General features: G+C 41.5%; 1 protein-coding gene across 3 annotated transcripts in view; it reads left to right on the top strand.

Annotated features, from left to right (window-relative positions):
• The window catches only part of cacnb4a (calcium channel, voltage-dependent, beta 4a subunit), a gene marked incomplete at its 3' end in the record, with an annotated part of 92772 nt that overhangs the window by 57201 nt on the left and 20160 nt on the right, over positions 1-15411 (top strand). For all 3 annotated transcript variants that reach the window (XM_079563443.1, XM_079563442.1, XM_079563444.1), the window contains 2 exons: positions 9806-9925; positions 13279-13401. In XM_079563443.1, coding sequence (XP_079419569.1) covers positions 9806-9925; positions 13279-13401 — 243 coding nt within the window. The remainder of the gene's footprint in view (positions 1-9805; positions 9926-13278; positions 13402-15411) is intronic.

The raw sequence follows: 15411 nt of genomic DNA, 5'->3' as shown, positions 1-15411 counted from the left end.
AATGTCATTTTAGCCTCTTGCAGAGAACTGTCTCTGCAGAGATTTGTGGGGGGGAAAGAGACCGCTGTGTGCAGGATGCATCGTGTTATGAACTGTTCAGAGCTATCGCAAATCTCAGTGCAACTTCTTCCAGATTGCACTGAGCACTTTTGGAATGCTACTTCTCTGGTTTTCTCCCCTGGCATGTGTAAAACATGCTTAGAAGCTCATCCCAGTGGAGATTCGGGATGATAGGAATGCATTAGGAGAGTTATGAAGGTGTTCTGACCTCCACAGACATGTTTTATTTGACTAAAACCCCCTGGAATTACTTAAAATGGGGAAAATCTTGTTCAATGACTTTAATTACACAACTGTACTAGCCATTGTTTGTTCTCCAGGAATAGGAAAGTGCATTTGTCATAATTATTGCGGTTTAATTCCTGCCATCTCTCATTCTCTTTCTCTCTCTCTTCTCCACCAAACTCTTGTGATCCAAATGACTGTGTCAGGAACATACTGTCTCTGTCAGTCCTCGCTGTGGCATATTCATGGAGCTGACAGGACACAGGCCAATCAGGCAAAACATGTGGAGCTGAGAAAAGAGAGAGGGAGCGAGAGAAGAGCGTAGATGGAAAGAGAGCGGGAGAGAGAAGGGGAGATTGAGAGGAACGTATACACAGAGATGGTAATTGGTTCAGAGGTAGCAAGAAAAAGTGATGAACAAGGCAAAAAAAAAAAATCATCTCATGCATCAGGCTTGAGTCCTGTCAGAGCCAGGCCTTTGTAAGCATGTTCCCGTGTCCCGCGAGGCCCGTGTGTGTTATATACTTGTTCTGCCGTCATGAGCAGGTCCCACAGACGACAGCCTGGACCAGGTTTATTTCATGTCAAATCACTGAAGCTGAGCTCTGTTAAGAGGAAATATCTATTAGTATTAGTAGGGCTGGGACAAAATATTGCATCGATACTTACATCAATATCGCAATACTTTCACACAGCACTTTGTTACATTTTGCACTAATGCACTTTTCAATCTTAAAGGAACAGGCCACCGTTTTTACATACTGAGATATGTTCTTACCTTAGCTTTGATGAGTTCTTTAGGACCTGTCTGATCTTCCCCCGTGCCTTCAGTCACGTAAACTCAGCGCAGACGGTGTTAGCATTTAGCCTCTCCCTCTCTCCTCTATAGCTCCAAAACAGGTCAAGATAGAAGCTACCAAGCTCTTCCACGTTTTCCCTATTTAAATATGGTTACGTGAAGTGTTCCACTACAAAGTATAATTACACAAAATTAAACAATGTGGATTTTCTAAGCGGATAAAATGGGGAACTATATTGTAAGACGTAATAATACCAGGAGTAGTTCGAAATCCGTGCCGTAATCTTCACTTTACTGCGCAGTAATCTTCACTTTACTGTGCGGATGCCTGAGTATTGTGATACGTATTGGATTGTGACAAAAGTGCATCGTTCCAGCCCTATCTATGAGCAACAACACCAAGTCAGCCAAGCTAATCCCTCCCAGTGGTCTTTATCTAGTCTGTGTGAGAGCTGGAAACCTTAGTGTCGCTGACCAAGCCTTTTGGATGAGAGGTGTTATGACACTTTTAGTTAGTTGAGTTGGTGACCACACTGGCGTCCTGTTGCTGGGTCCCCTGCTGGGCCTTTGACTAAACCAGGTGACCAGACTGGCCTCTTCCAGGACTCCAGACGAGGCCCTCGCACCTTTAGACAAAGGTCCCAAATGGCCCATCTCCCCAACATCACAAGTATCTCCTTCTGCCTCCAAACGCCACCATGATTTAATTCCCATGCAAAGCGCCTTTTGGTGGCTGCATTAACATCTCCAACTGTATTACCATTTCTATTTGTTTCTGGGCTTCCCTTTGTTGTGTATGACCCCTGTCTTGCTGCTCTGTCTGTGGTGCTCACCTTATAAAAGAGGATGCCAAAGCTGAGCAGGGCAGAGCTTACCATGACCCCGCGTTATGTGTAACCCTCTCCGCATGCGTAATAAACTTCACATGTTGACTAGACAAACTTCTCTTAAGCTTTATTAAGCAAGAAAATCCACAACAGAGGCGAAAGGTTCTACACTTGAAATACAGAGAACAGAAGAAAACTCAAGAGCCTCCATCTAAGATACGACTGAGAGCCTATGCAGACATAGTTTCTGGGTGTTCAAATGGCATTAAAGGATCTGTATCATGCTATTTTAGCCATCCCAAAGTAAACTATAGGCATTTATATGATATATTGTACCTCTACCACTATTGAGTACTATTTTTACTGAGAAATAAAGAAGTATTTTCTGAGGGTATTTTGCAAACTCGGAAGACGAGACACTTCGATTCGGTTAACTCCGCCCCCTCTCTCCGAGCGTATCCACTCAAGTTACCTCACAATGCAGTTATAAGGAGTTGACATCTGCAGCAGAGCTCGGTAAATGGCTAACACACACAAGCTAACACTGGTTTTGATTGACTCACCGCTCTGTCCTGGCCGCTCCATCGGGTCTTTACATTATGGGACTCGCGTTGGCTATTAAAGTTAATCCACTTTGATTCTGGCCAAGGTTCACCAAACATCCATCAGAGACAGTCCCCGAAAAACACTATTTTGGCTGAATCCCGGAGATAAATTCCTCTTCTTTAGCAGGTTGAATAAAGTCCTGTACCTCTCGCAGCCAAACGCGTTTTTCTCCGTGACATGATTGTTAGGTAAGAAAAAAGAACAGGTGTCCAGAGTAGGTTAGAAAGAGCTCCTTCGTATAATGATGTAGGACCTTTAAATTTTACTGCTGATCGCCTAAACACCAATATCACACATCTATTGCATAGTGGCATAGGTACAGGACTCTCACAAGCCTTGAGTTGCAAAAAACAAACATTTAATTCAGTGTTTGTGACACAGGTTCTCTGGGTTCAATAAGTCTGAAAGCTTTGGCATTCAAACATCCAAGCAAAGAAAAAGAGCAGAAGCGCTGAGACATATTTCCGTGATATTGTCAGTTTTAATTCCACAGTCTTTATTATTTGTGCTGAAGTGAAGATGCCAAATGTTTGCTCCTCTTCTGCTGCAGCATGAGCTTCTCCGTCCAGGCAGGTGGTTTGACGGATGCGTATAGGATTACACTGCGCCTCGTGGCCTCTTGTTTGTTTTGTTTTGTTCTGCTCGAATAATAGACCGTCCGTTCTCTTCGGCTCTTTATGTTGGTGCACATATGAAAGCGATGTTGTCAGAATTATGAAATGCAGCCGCTATTTTTAAGGGTGCACGGGGGCATGGATGAGTAAATGTCAGTTCAAAAGGAGAAGGTCCAGAGGCACATGTTGGAATGGGTCAAATACAGGGGACAGACTTTCATGTATTGCATTGGGCTCCCATTCACCGCGTAGAGACAGCGTGGCACTTTGACTGTAGTCTCTCTGTTCTCATTGAACCTGTCGAACTGTCAGTGAGGAGCAGTAATTATGAGCCGTCTGCGCTCTACAGTCCACGCTGGGACTATGCTAATTTTGCTCCTCATTATTCAACTGTTCGGCACCAAGTATGTGAGAAATTAGCACTTCCAGATTCAAATATGAGTCAGCGTGTATTGTAATAAGGTTGGGAATTAATGACACTTTGACACAATTTATCATTTTTTGCATTGGCAAAAAGATAAAAAAAAAAAAAAAAAGACAGCCCAGTAACAGCATGATAGAATAGATAGGAAATAGCATGACTCCTGTAATGCATTAGCCCTGGTTACATGCGCCACAAGCTGGAGTTGATGAACTTACAACTATCCAACCTGATGAAAGATAGTCAGATGTGTAATCACGAGCGACATTGGTCTATTTTCATTATACGGCTCTTCACAACGTAAGTAGAACGCTCCAATGATTTGAATGGGATTTCCCAACGTTCTGATAAAGAACCTCTGAAAAAAATAATGACCGCTGCCAATGGCAACGGAGTTCGTGCTTTCATATCACTCCGCGCGTACGTAGTAGCGACACTATCTGTCCCCGTCACTGCGAGAGAAGTTGGGCGAATTGCTCGTGAAGTTAGCGTGAGTCTGACTTTCAACTTACCCAGAGATTCACCACCATCCCTCCAACTGCGCCTTCAACTAAGTAGCTAGGCTAGTTGCTAGCCTTGCTGCTTCTAGCCTAGCCAGATGTTGCAGAGCAACACGCAAACTTTTGGGAACTATTTGTCGCGGAAGTAATTAAATAAACCTTTCGACCTTCATAAAAGTGTACAAAGTTTATGTTGTGTGTTCAGTTGGCAAATGGCCGTATAATAAGCGGGATAATGTATAGAACGCTGGTCATTATCGGGAAAATAAGTACCTTCAGGGCGAACCGTTGTTTAGCCCTGAAGGTAATAATGACCAGCGTTTTATACATTATCCCTTACGTAAATACTAGCTTGTACTATGTTACAATATTGTTCTCTCATCAAAAACAGACCTGGAGTTGTTTCAACCCACTCACTAATCTTTGGAATGGAAGCTTATTTGTTTAGTGCATTTCACTCGACACAAGTCGCCCCAAAGCTTCAGGGGATTTTTGTTCTTCATTTATTACGCACACAGTGGTGATAAGTTACATGTGTAGCTTCAGTTTCCCCTGAGGCACCGACAGAAGCGCGACTGCATCTGTGCCAACGGTCCCTCTGACCACACACACATCATTCATCCTGTTGTACATGTTTTTGGTGGTGGGGGAAAGCGGACTAAGCGGAGGAAACCTACACAGGAAGAACATGCAAACTCCACAAAGAAAGGCCCCACCCGGGGATCGATGCTAACTGATTACACATCTTGGAGTACTCTTTGGATCTGCCGAGGCTTTTCTTAGCATCGCAGTGGCAGCTCCCAAAAAGCTCCTCCTGTGGTCCTACACATAGGCGCCGATCCTGTGGGGGCTGCGGGGGTGGAGCACCCACTCAAATCTTTGGGCACCCAGGCGAATTTGCCCCAATTACAAAATGATTCAATAAACAACACCTAACCTGTAAAGCCGCCACTTAAAGGGGGGTAATATGCAAAATCAACTTTTTCGAGCTTTACATCATGTTATTATGTCATTCCCTCATTAAAAACATGCCTGAAGTGTTGCCTTGGCACATTCACGTATTTTTGAGTAATCTGTTAAAACTCTGATGGCGGCCATTTTAGGGATAGGTTTGCCTGAGTCCTCCTAGGAACGCCCCCACCTCCTGGAGACGCCTCCGAGCTTTCGTCACCAGCCGAGTAACCAACCACTGCCCCTCAGCAGAACCCCCTCCCCACTGATGCCACAGACAGCGTGTGGAGGGGGCGTGTCGGAAAGGGTCAGAGGTTCTTAAAGAGACAGAGGCCTATTAATTTACTGCATTTACAGACCAACAGAAGGTTTGGTTATCATTGTAGTGTGCTATAGACTGGTGCTATGTGATTGAAAAAAGCATAATACCCCCTCTTTAATTTCCTCCAAACACACGAGTGTAGCTCCATAGACTGCAGGGCTCATACGGCCGGGAGCCCAGCTGCGAGACTGCTGGTTAGATCTCGACCTCGACTTTTTCTTCTTCTTTTTTTTACTGGGCACCCACTTGGAATAACACAAATCAGCGCCTATGGTCCTACATGGCCAGGATATGCTTTCCTCACCTCTCAATCGCCGCCTAATCCTCATTGCGAAGTAAACACACGCGCTTCACTAAAGCCAAACGCACCGAGCAGTGCATTCTTTTCTTCTTTTACTCTCTCTTTATTGAAACAGCTGCACAGTGAAGGGGAGCAAGAGGAGGGGGGATGTGAGGGCTTCAATCAATGTGTTTGAAATTGTGATCCTTCCACTGGTGCTTCTTCTCACCACAACATATGATCTACAGTTAACCTCTTAACTCCCGCCTGAACCGAGAGGATCTTTTTCCTCACGTCATCAGATTTTTTTTCCATATTTTTTTTGTTGGGTATTCAACTCATTTTTGTAACTTTTTTGTCATTTTTTATCACATTTTTGTAAAAAAAATTGTCACATTTTGTCATTTTTTTGTCATTTTTTCATACATTTTTTGTCAATTTTTTGTGACACTTTTGCCACTTTTTCATAAATTTTTCGTCACTTTTTTGTCAATGTTTTCTTACTTTTTTGTCACATTTCCATCATTTTCGTCTCAGTTTTGTTGCTATTCTCACAGCTTTTTTCCAGAAGCTTTTGGACTGGGGTAAAGCCAAACTGGAGAAAATGTGCTCGGTTCAGGTGGGAGTTAAGGGGTTAAAATAAAGGTCAAATAAAAATGAAAACACAAAAGCTGTAATTTTACGAGCGTAGCGCTTTGCTGTCATCCGAGTGAACCCTACAGTTGTCCATTTTATCATTTAATTCGCTGTAGTTACTCGTATGTCAGTGACCCAGAGCAAACAAGGGCAGCAGCTCCCGAAGCACTGAATTGCACTGAATTGTGGGTAATTCCGGTCCTGAGGGAGACCGGGTTAAGTCATGCCAGATAAATAACCATGACAAACTGTACACAGTCAATGTGCTGAGAGAGATACAGTTATCCTATTGTACTCACAGGCGATGTGAGGTAACATGACGGGAAAAATAACATAAAGTACCAAGTAGAACAAAAAGCAGTAAAAAAAAAAAGTAAAAAAATAACGCCCCAACTACTGGTGGAGTTGCGCAGTAGGGATCAACGGAGGTCACACAACATCACACAGTTCCTCAAAAGCTGAGCACGTCCATAGCTTAATGGATATGTAGTTATAATTGTGCTGTTTTTTAGAGGTCGACCATAAGTTTTGCCTGTAATCCTGTATTACGCTTCTTAAATGTAAAATGTGTCAGTGTTGCCTGTGACAGTAGGGGCGTAGGCTAATTTATTCAGGACATTCATGTTTAGTAGATACTTCAAAGGGAGCCCACTTGAAAGACAAAAATCTGCAGATTCCAAACAAAAAACTGTCCCTTTTTCTTTTGGTTCCAAAATTATAAGCAAAAGTCTGCAACATAACATTTAAAAAATACAAACTTGAGATTTGATTTTCACCGCAATGTTTCTCAGCTTGTCTTACGCCTAGGAAGTTGTGGTCATTTTAAAGCGACTACATGCAAGGTGGTCATGTTCTGCTCACTACTGCCACCTCAGGTCTTACACGTAACTGCAGCCTCTATATTAAACTCTTGCATGACGGCACTTCGGACCCGAAGTAACAACTTTTTGAGGAGCAGGATTTTAGAGGCTGTTGTGGTGAACAGGTCTGGGCTCTTCTTCTTCTTCTTAGGGATTATTCCGGCGGTTTGCCACCAAATGTTAGGGCACTACCGCCACCTACTGTTCCAAGGATGGGTCAAACGGTAGGCTCACACAGGCTGTAGCCCCAACAAGGGAAGGGAAGAAAAAAAAAACTAAGAATACCTAGATGTCCCTCTAAATCCTCCCAAATAGCCCCGTTTCCTTTAGAAAAGGTCTGGGCTCATTCTACATATTAGGACATGTAGGAGGAGGAAAATACTTAATTTTAACATTTTTAAACTCTGTATAGTCCCATTAAGGCTCTGACTTAGCTCTTTCTAATGCAAAAAAGAGGCAGTCTCAATCACTTTCGATTCGATTTTGAACCCTCCTTAAAGTTTTTGGCAAATTCCTTTAATTGTCAGTGATACAGAAAGGTACAGTCATTTTAAGACTAAAAATCATTTGAGCATTCTAGAATGAAACATGATAGAGAAGAGCACTTCACACATCAAATACTTACATACATATCCATGTTGCATCGATCAGGAAAAATCTCACACACTGCCAAAACTTGCAAAAATATATTTTATTGTAAGGACTTTAAGTCAACGTTTTGGCGCTATGGCCTTCATCAGGCATGAGACATGATAACATAGGATTGATTAGAAGGCTATAATACAAGTCCTTTACAATCCTATCTTTGTATGTTCTGTTATGGCCACTAATGTAGTCGAATGCGCTTCCCTTTCACATGAAATGGTGCCTATTTTTATCTCTGAACTCAAACGTAGATAAAACAAAGGGGCTTGTTTAACATCTGAGCTCCGTGACTGCGTTTGATTGATACTAATTTTAACCCGTACACAGGGAGAGTGCTTTCCCTGTGAAGCTTTTTTCCGGGTATCTTTAATCTCTCCGCCTTTGATCGCTTCTGAGGGGATTACCTTTGCTCACAATGGCGTTAAAGATTCACTAGTTGTTTATGTGTATTCTAACATAAGCTCTACAGAAAGGTTGAATATACAGCGGCTGAGTTATTAATTGTTTTCTCAGTAAAAGCACAGAATTGTGTTTGATGAAGAGTGGAGGTATGTATACTGCCATTGTATCTCCTCACAGCAGCAAATGAAATGCATAGAATAATATAGTAAGGTTTTGAAGTGTGTGTTAAAGCGCCTACGGGGCTTTAGCACTTCATCTTCACTGATCATCACAGGACCTGGCTCTGGTGGTTTCCCACAGCGGCTGGTTGGTCGTAAATAAAAAGGAGGAACGTACATGTACAGTTAGCAATCTTTTCTGTCATTTGTTTGCTGCGTTTTTCCCAAAAAGTGCAGTTACTTCACAATCCAGTTTTAAGGAGTTGACATGGTTACAAAAGTTAATCCACTTTGGTTCTGGCAAAGGTTCACCAAGCATCCATCAGTGAAGTGATGGTCACAGAAAAACCCGATTTTGGCTGATAGTCGCTGAATCCCTTCTGGCGAGTGTCCTCTGCTTTAGGAAGGTTGAATAAAGTGCTGTACTCGTAAACGCACATTTTTACCATGACATTATCGTTAGGTACGAAAAAAGAACAGGTGTCCAGAGTAGGTTAGAAAGAGCTCCTTCTTCACAGCGTTCAGTGCAAACATGACATCTGTTCAGACACTCAGGGGTGTTTTTAATAAGGAAATAGCTTAAAGGAATAGGCCACCGTTTTTGCATACTGAGATATGTTCTTACCTTAGCTTTGACGAGTTCTTTAGGACCTGTCTGATCTTCCCCCGTGCCTTAAGTCACGTAAACACAGCGCAGACGGCGTTAGCATTTAGCCTCTCCCTCTCTCCTCTATAGCTCCAAAACTGGTCAAGATGGAAGCTACCAAGCTCTTCCACGTTTTCCCCATTTAAATATGGTTAAGTGAAGTGTTCCACTACAAAGTATAATCACACAAAATTAAACAATGTGGATTTTCTAAGCGGATAAAAGGGGGAACTATATTGTAAGGCGTAATAATACCAGGAGTAATTGGGCATCCGCACAGTAAAGTGAAGATTACTGCACAGTAATCTTCCATATTTAATCTTCCATATTTAAATAGGGAAAACGTGGAAGAGCTTGGTAGCTTCTATCTTGACCTGTTTTGGAGCTATAGAGGAGAGAGGGAGAGGCTAAATGCTAACGCCGTCTGCGCTGTGTTTACGTGACTGAAGGCACGGGTGAAGATCAGACAGGTCCTAAAGAACTCGTCAAAGCTAAGGTAAGAACATATCTCAGTATGCAAAAACGGTGGCCTATTCCTTCAACAACATGGTTGAAAGCTCAAAAAAGTCGATTTTACACTTTAAAGCTTGATTACAAATGATTAGTGGATGTACAGACCTTTTGAGATGTTACTTCATAATTCTCATAATTCTCACTGTTTCTCACTTGTTTTACTTTCTTGTAAAAATAATATGATAGAGAAACCACATAAATCTCATGAAATCGCATACTTCATCATTCATTTGTTTGTGGTGAGAATCTGGTGATCCGCAAATAACATTACACCAAAGTGTCAAAAGTGATTTCAGCGGCATATTAACATTGCTGTACGTTTCCTGTGTTTCCTCTGCAGGGCTCAGCGGACTCGTACACCAGCCGACCGTCAGACTCCGATGTGTCTCTGGAGGAGGAGAAGGAGGGGGGCAGGCAGGAGCGGGAGCAGCAGGCCACGGTCCAGCTCGAGAGGGCGAAGGTCAGCGCTGAGTATATGTCATCACACTCTGATTAGAGAATTTTACCACAGAGGGAAGCGTTTGTTCCAAATGAACCAAGTTGAATACATTAAATCTTTGTATGATCATATTATTAACTTCTATACTCTAATCCACAACACAACAACAAAAGAGACACATTTAAAAGTTATTTTCAATGCCGTAAGTTTGGACTGTACTCTATATTTAAAACTGTAAATTATGTGTACGCATGTAAACTGTGTCACACGTCCAGGGACTTTATAAACATTGAAAAAAGCCACCTTATGACATCTCAGGGCCACACCGCCTTTACTCTGCCTGATCCCATCAGACCTCGGAGGCTAAGCAGGGAAGGACCTGGTTAGTACTTGGATGGGAGACCGTTTGGGAACACTAGGGAGCCTGAGTGAATGAGTGTGAGTGGTTGGTGGTGTTTGCAGATTGCAACGGCCTCGCTTCCGTCAGTCTACCCGAGGGGTGGTTGGGGCTACATTAGTAGATTACCAAACTAGCTCCATACTTACTACCACCAAGTATGGAGTGAATAAATAATGAAATGTAAAGCGTCTTCGAGTGTCCTCAGGGGCGCAGCAAGTTACTTTCAATAACTGTGGTTCTCTGAATGTGCATGTGTCTAGACGGAATCACCATCAGGCTAAAATCTCAGCAGTAAGATAGAAATAGTTGGAGCAGAGGTGAGAGAATTTTAAAAAAGTGGGGGGAAATAGTGTAGTCCTAAACACCAGTCTGACAGTGGCTTAGTGGTTAGTGGTTTTCACACAGTGGGGCAGGGCCTAAATTGAAGTCATTATGTTCCACCCTGCACTACTGCGTACAACCATTTTTAACCGTAAATGGGCTCGCTCTTTGCGAATTAGCCTTGGGATTCGCACTAACTTTTGCTTATGGCCTCGAAAAAGCGAGCACCGGCTCTACCAGCAAGAAAACTCATATTACCTCAGACCTGATAGCGATTAGAACGATCCAAAATCACAGCGAGACTGAATTTTACCCATTGAAAAATTGTTTAAATGAAATGTTGTGCCAAGCTTCATAAAAAGAGGCTACAACTGTCTGCCAAATCATTTTTAGCTTTCTCTTGTGTTGCCCGCTCTGCTGTTGCACATCATGTAAAAATCATGTAAAATGTAATGAAAAACATCCATATCGAGCCGACTGGGTGTGGAGTGAATAACTGTCATACAAAGTGTCTCTTGTGAAGTGCTCGGGGTGACTTGTGCACTTATGCAAATTCCCTTCTCTTATTTAGTTCTCATCTGTGCCCCTCTTTCTGGCAGCGTCAGCTACAGTCCTCTCTGTTACAGTCGTTTATATGGCCCTCGCTCCCATCTCTGCTCCACTGGCTCCTGATTAACACATCTATCTCTCCTTGTAAATAAACCCCATTTAATTCCCCTCCCTTATTTAGCGCTGCCCTTTCTGCTCTCAGACAAAGGGTGTGGCGCTCGCAGGGCTGCTTCAGTCCCGCTCCGGACCTGGTTTAGTCCTAATAGAGGTTTTTAGATTTAGTCGACGTTCGTAATTGAGATTAAAGGACATGTTATGCTTTTTCTGGCATTCTGTGACCATCAATTCCAACATTATGTATCACTTTAAACATGGCAAGAGACATTATTGCCCCACAATAACTTGATAATAGAAACAAGTCATTTACTTCTGGTCCAAAGCCAGCAGAATTGATCTAGACCTGTCAGTCAGGTTTAGTGTATTTATATTGTTATATATATTTATATATCTCTTGAGAAGCAGCAGCGTCTAGTATCGTGGGACTGCATCAGGTTTGACACAGATTTTTCAGCTGTCCAATAAGTCATAATTTAGGTCCATTAGGTCTTTTAGAAACGATGACAATATGTTCTTATAGCCAGACCTGTGTTTCATTTCGTACCTCTGTGCCTTTTTGTCCAAAACTTGAAAATGGGGATTCTCCTCGACATCCAAAGAAACTGATGGAGAATTTAATAATCCAGAGATGAAAATTAGTAAAACATAAAAATAAATATCTAAAAAGCTTCTCAACTGGAGTTTACAGACTACCAGTGTAATGCTTCATTTGAAAGCTAAGACCTGCAAAACTCATGTAAGTCTCTTCATTGACTTTGTTTTCACTTTATAGTCGACTTGTCACGTTTTTATTGCTTTTTGTAGTGTTTTTTTTTGTCACATTTTGTTTTTTTAGTGCAATGTGACTAAAATGTGTCAAAAAAGCAACAAAAACGTGATGAAAACACCACCAAAAAGGACGGAAACTTCACAATCATAACGAGGAAGAAGTTTTAGAAGGGTTTTCTTAGCTTTCAAATGAGGCGTTACACTGGCCTAAGGCGGGGGTTAAGAGGTTAAAAGCTCACAAAAGTAGAATTTTTTAATCTTTAAATATCATCAACAGGACTGGGGCTGATTGAGTTGTGAATATCAGACTCTTCTTCTCGCTCTCGTGGTTAAACTCTTAACTCCTACCTGGACGGATCCCGTTTGGCTTTACCCTAATCAAAAAGCTTCTTGGAAAAAAAGCACCAAAACAGTCACAAAAAACAAAACAAGAGAAAACAAGGATGTAAACGCAGCAAAGATATGACAAAAATGTGACAAAAAATCAACAAAAATGTGTCAAAAACTCAACAAAAATGTGTCAAAAACTCAACAAAAATGTGACAAAAACTCAACAAAAATGTGACAAAAACTCAACAAAAAATGACAAAAATTCAACAAAAATTCAACAAAAATTCAACAAAAATTCAACAAAAAATGACAAAAAATCAACAAAAATGTGACAAAAACTCAACAAAAATGTGACAAAAATTCAACAAAAAAATGACAAAAAATCAACAAAAATGTGACAAAAAATCAACAAAAAATGACAAAAAATCCTCAAAAATGTGACAAAAATGGAAAATAAGAAAAGAAAAAAAAAACATAAAAAAGGTGAGACAACACAGCAACAACGCGAGGAAAAGATCAGTTTTGTGGGTCTTAGCTTTCAAATGAGGTGTTACACAGGCCTGTAGCCAAAGAGGACAGCATGCATTCGGTTTAGGCGGGTGGTAAGAGGTTAATGTAAGCCTGGAAAATTGGTATTATCCTGGCCGACTGAGAGCCTTCACAAACTCATCAGGTGAGGTGTTTTTTCTGTTTCGAGATCCAAAATGGCGCCGCTTCCTCCATCCTTTTGAACAGTCGCAATAAACAAAGCGCACATGAGGCTATTATTTGGGTAGCAAGAGTAGGCTACACAACATCCCGTCTCCATGGCAACTTATTCCTGCACGTGTAAAGTCTGTTTACCCTGTGTTCGGGCCCGTTGAACACGCATTTCCCTCTGTGTTTCCAGTCCAAGGGCGTGGCGTTTGCGGTGCGCACCAACGTGAGCTACTGCGGCGCGTTGGATGAGGACGTTCCCGTGTCTGGCACCGGAGTCTCGTTTGATGCCAAGGACTTCCTGCACATCAAAGAGGTACTATTCACGGCACTGAATCATTTCCAATCTACAGCAGCGGCAGCGGCAGCAGCGGCGGTAATCAGGCCGCCATTTTAATCAAAGAGAAAGGAGCCAAGACTGTGGGAGAAGAAATGTAAAGCTGTATTTACTGCCTGGTGAATTGGCAAGCGCTGGATGTTGAAGAGAAATTGATATCGGTGTTAAACAGATCGTAATGGCCACTGCGGGATCAGGGAGTGTTGTGTAAGACGAAGAAAATTATACGATTTCAGTATCAAACTGCTAAATAAGTTATGTTTAAGGCGAGACGGTGAATAGGGAAACTTTTTAAATGTAGAGAAGGCAGTTTGAAACTTTTGCTGTAGATTCCTGACATAAATATGCGTAAATAATGTATTGCAGTTTTCTGTCTGGTTCTGGGTATTATGCAAAATTGACTTTTTCAAGCTTTACATCATGTTATTATCTCATTCCCTCATTAAAAACATGCCTGAAGTGTTGCCTTGGCACATTCACGTATTTTTGAGTAATCTGTAAAAACTCTGATGGCGGCCATTTTAGGGATAGGTTTGCCTGAGTCCTCCTAGGAACGCCCGCACCTCCTGGAGACGCCTCCGAGCTTTCGTCACCAGCCGAGTAACCAACCACTGCTCCTCCTGATGCCACAGACAGCGTGTGGAGGGGGCGTGTCGGAAAGGGTCAGAGGTTCTTAACCTCTTAATTCCCACCTGAACATGTTTTCTCCTGTTGAGAGAATGAAAATGAGGATGTAAATTGACAAAAAGTGACAAAAATCCATCAAAAAAGTGACAAAAATCCAGCAAAAAAATGACAAAAATCCATCAAAAAAGTGACAATAATCCAGTAAAAAGTGACAAAAATCCAGTAAAAAAGTGACAAAAATCCAGTAAAAAGTGACAAAAATCCAGTAAAAAAGTGACCAAAATCCATCAAAAAAGTGACAAAAATCCATCAAAAAAGTGACAATAATCCAGTAAAAAGTGACAAAAATCCAGTAAAAAAGTGACAAAAATCCAGTAAAAAGTGACAAAAATCCTGTAAAAAAGTGACCAAAATCCAGCAAAAAATGTGACAAAAATGCATAAAAAAGTAACAACAACAAAAGTGCCATTAAAAAAGTGTCAAAAACACATAAGGGAAATAAAAAGTGACGACAATGGCAAAGAGGAGAGAATGCATTTGGTTTTGGCAGGTGGTCAGAGGTTCTTAAAGAGACAGAGGCCTATTTCAAGACATTCGCTACAGCCATTTTGAGAGAGACATTTTATACAAGGCAGTTATTCTAATTTACTGCATTTACAGACCAACAGAAGGTTTGGTCATCATCGTAGTGTGATATAGACTGGTGCTATGTGATTGAAAAAAGCATAATACCCCCTCTTTAACATATTAGTTACAAAGACTTTTGGATATTGTAGTGGAAAATATCAGTAAAAATAACACATTTTGCCTTGGTTTTGAAATTCAAAACTCAATAATTCAGGCTAGGAGTTAGACATTAAGAAAATCCCTCTGAAAAAACACCATGCAAAACTTTGTTCAGTCCTAGGCTGTTTGTAGGAGCTACTTATGTGGAGATATTGTCGCACCAAAATGAGAAGAGTGCACTTTGAGAAAATGCCCATTGAAATCACAGTTTCCCAAATAAATTCCATTTCCATGTGAAAGTTTATGTTAAAGGGGCAAGTTGGCCATTTTATACTCACTACTGCCACCTCAGGTCATACGTGTAACTGCACCTCCTCTATTGAATGACAGTGCAGGGTTTTAGAGGTCATTGTGGTGAACAGGTCTGGGCTCATTCTACACATTAGGACATTGGTGGAACATGTAGGGGGAAGAAAACACTTAATTTTAACATGTTTAAACTCTGTATAGTCCCTTTAAGATACCAATTTGGCCCAAGACCTGAAAATGAAAAAAAAAAAAAAAAGGGCCTGCAGTGTCTCCTGTAAAAGAAGCAGACAAACTTTATGAGCCCATTCTACAAAAAAACAGAAATAT

This window comes from Gobius niger (assembly GCF_951799975.1).
Source record: "Gobius niger genome assembly, chromosome: 9".
NCBI lineage: Eukaryota > Metazoa > Chordata > Actinopteri > Gobiiformes > Gobiidae > Gobius > Gobius niger.
This window is presented reverse-complemented; position numbering and strand designations above follow the sequence as displayed.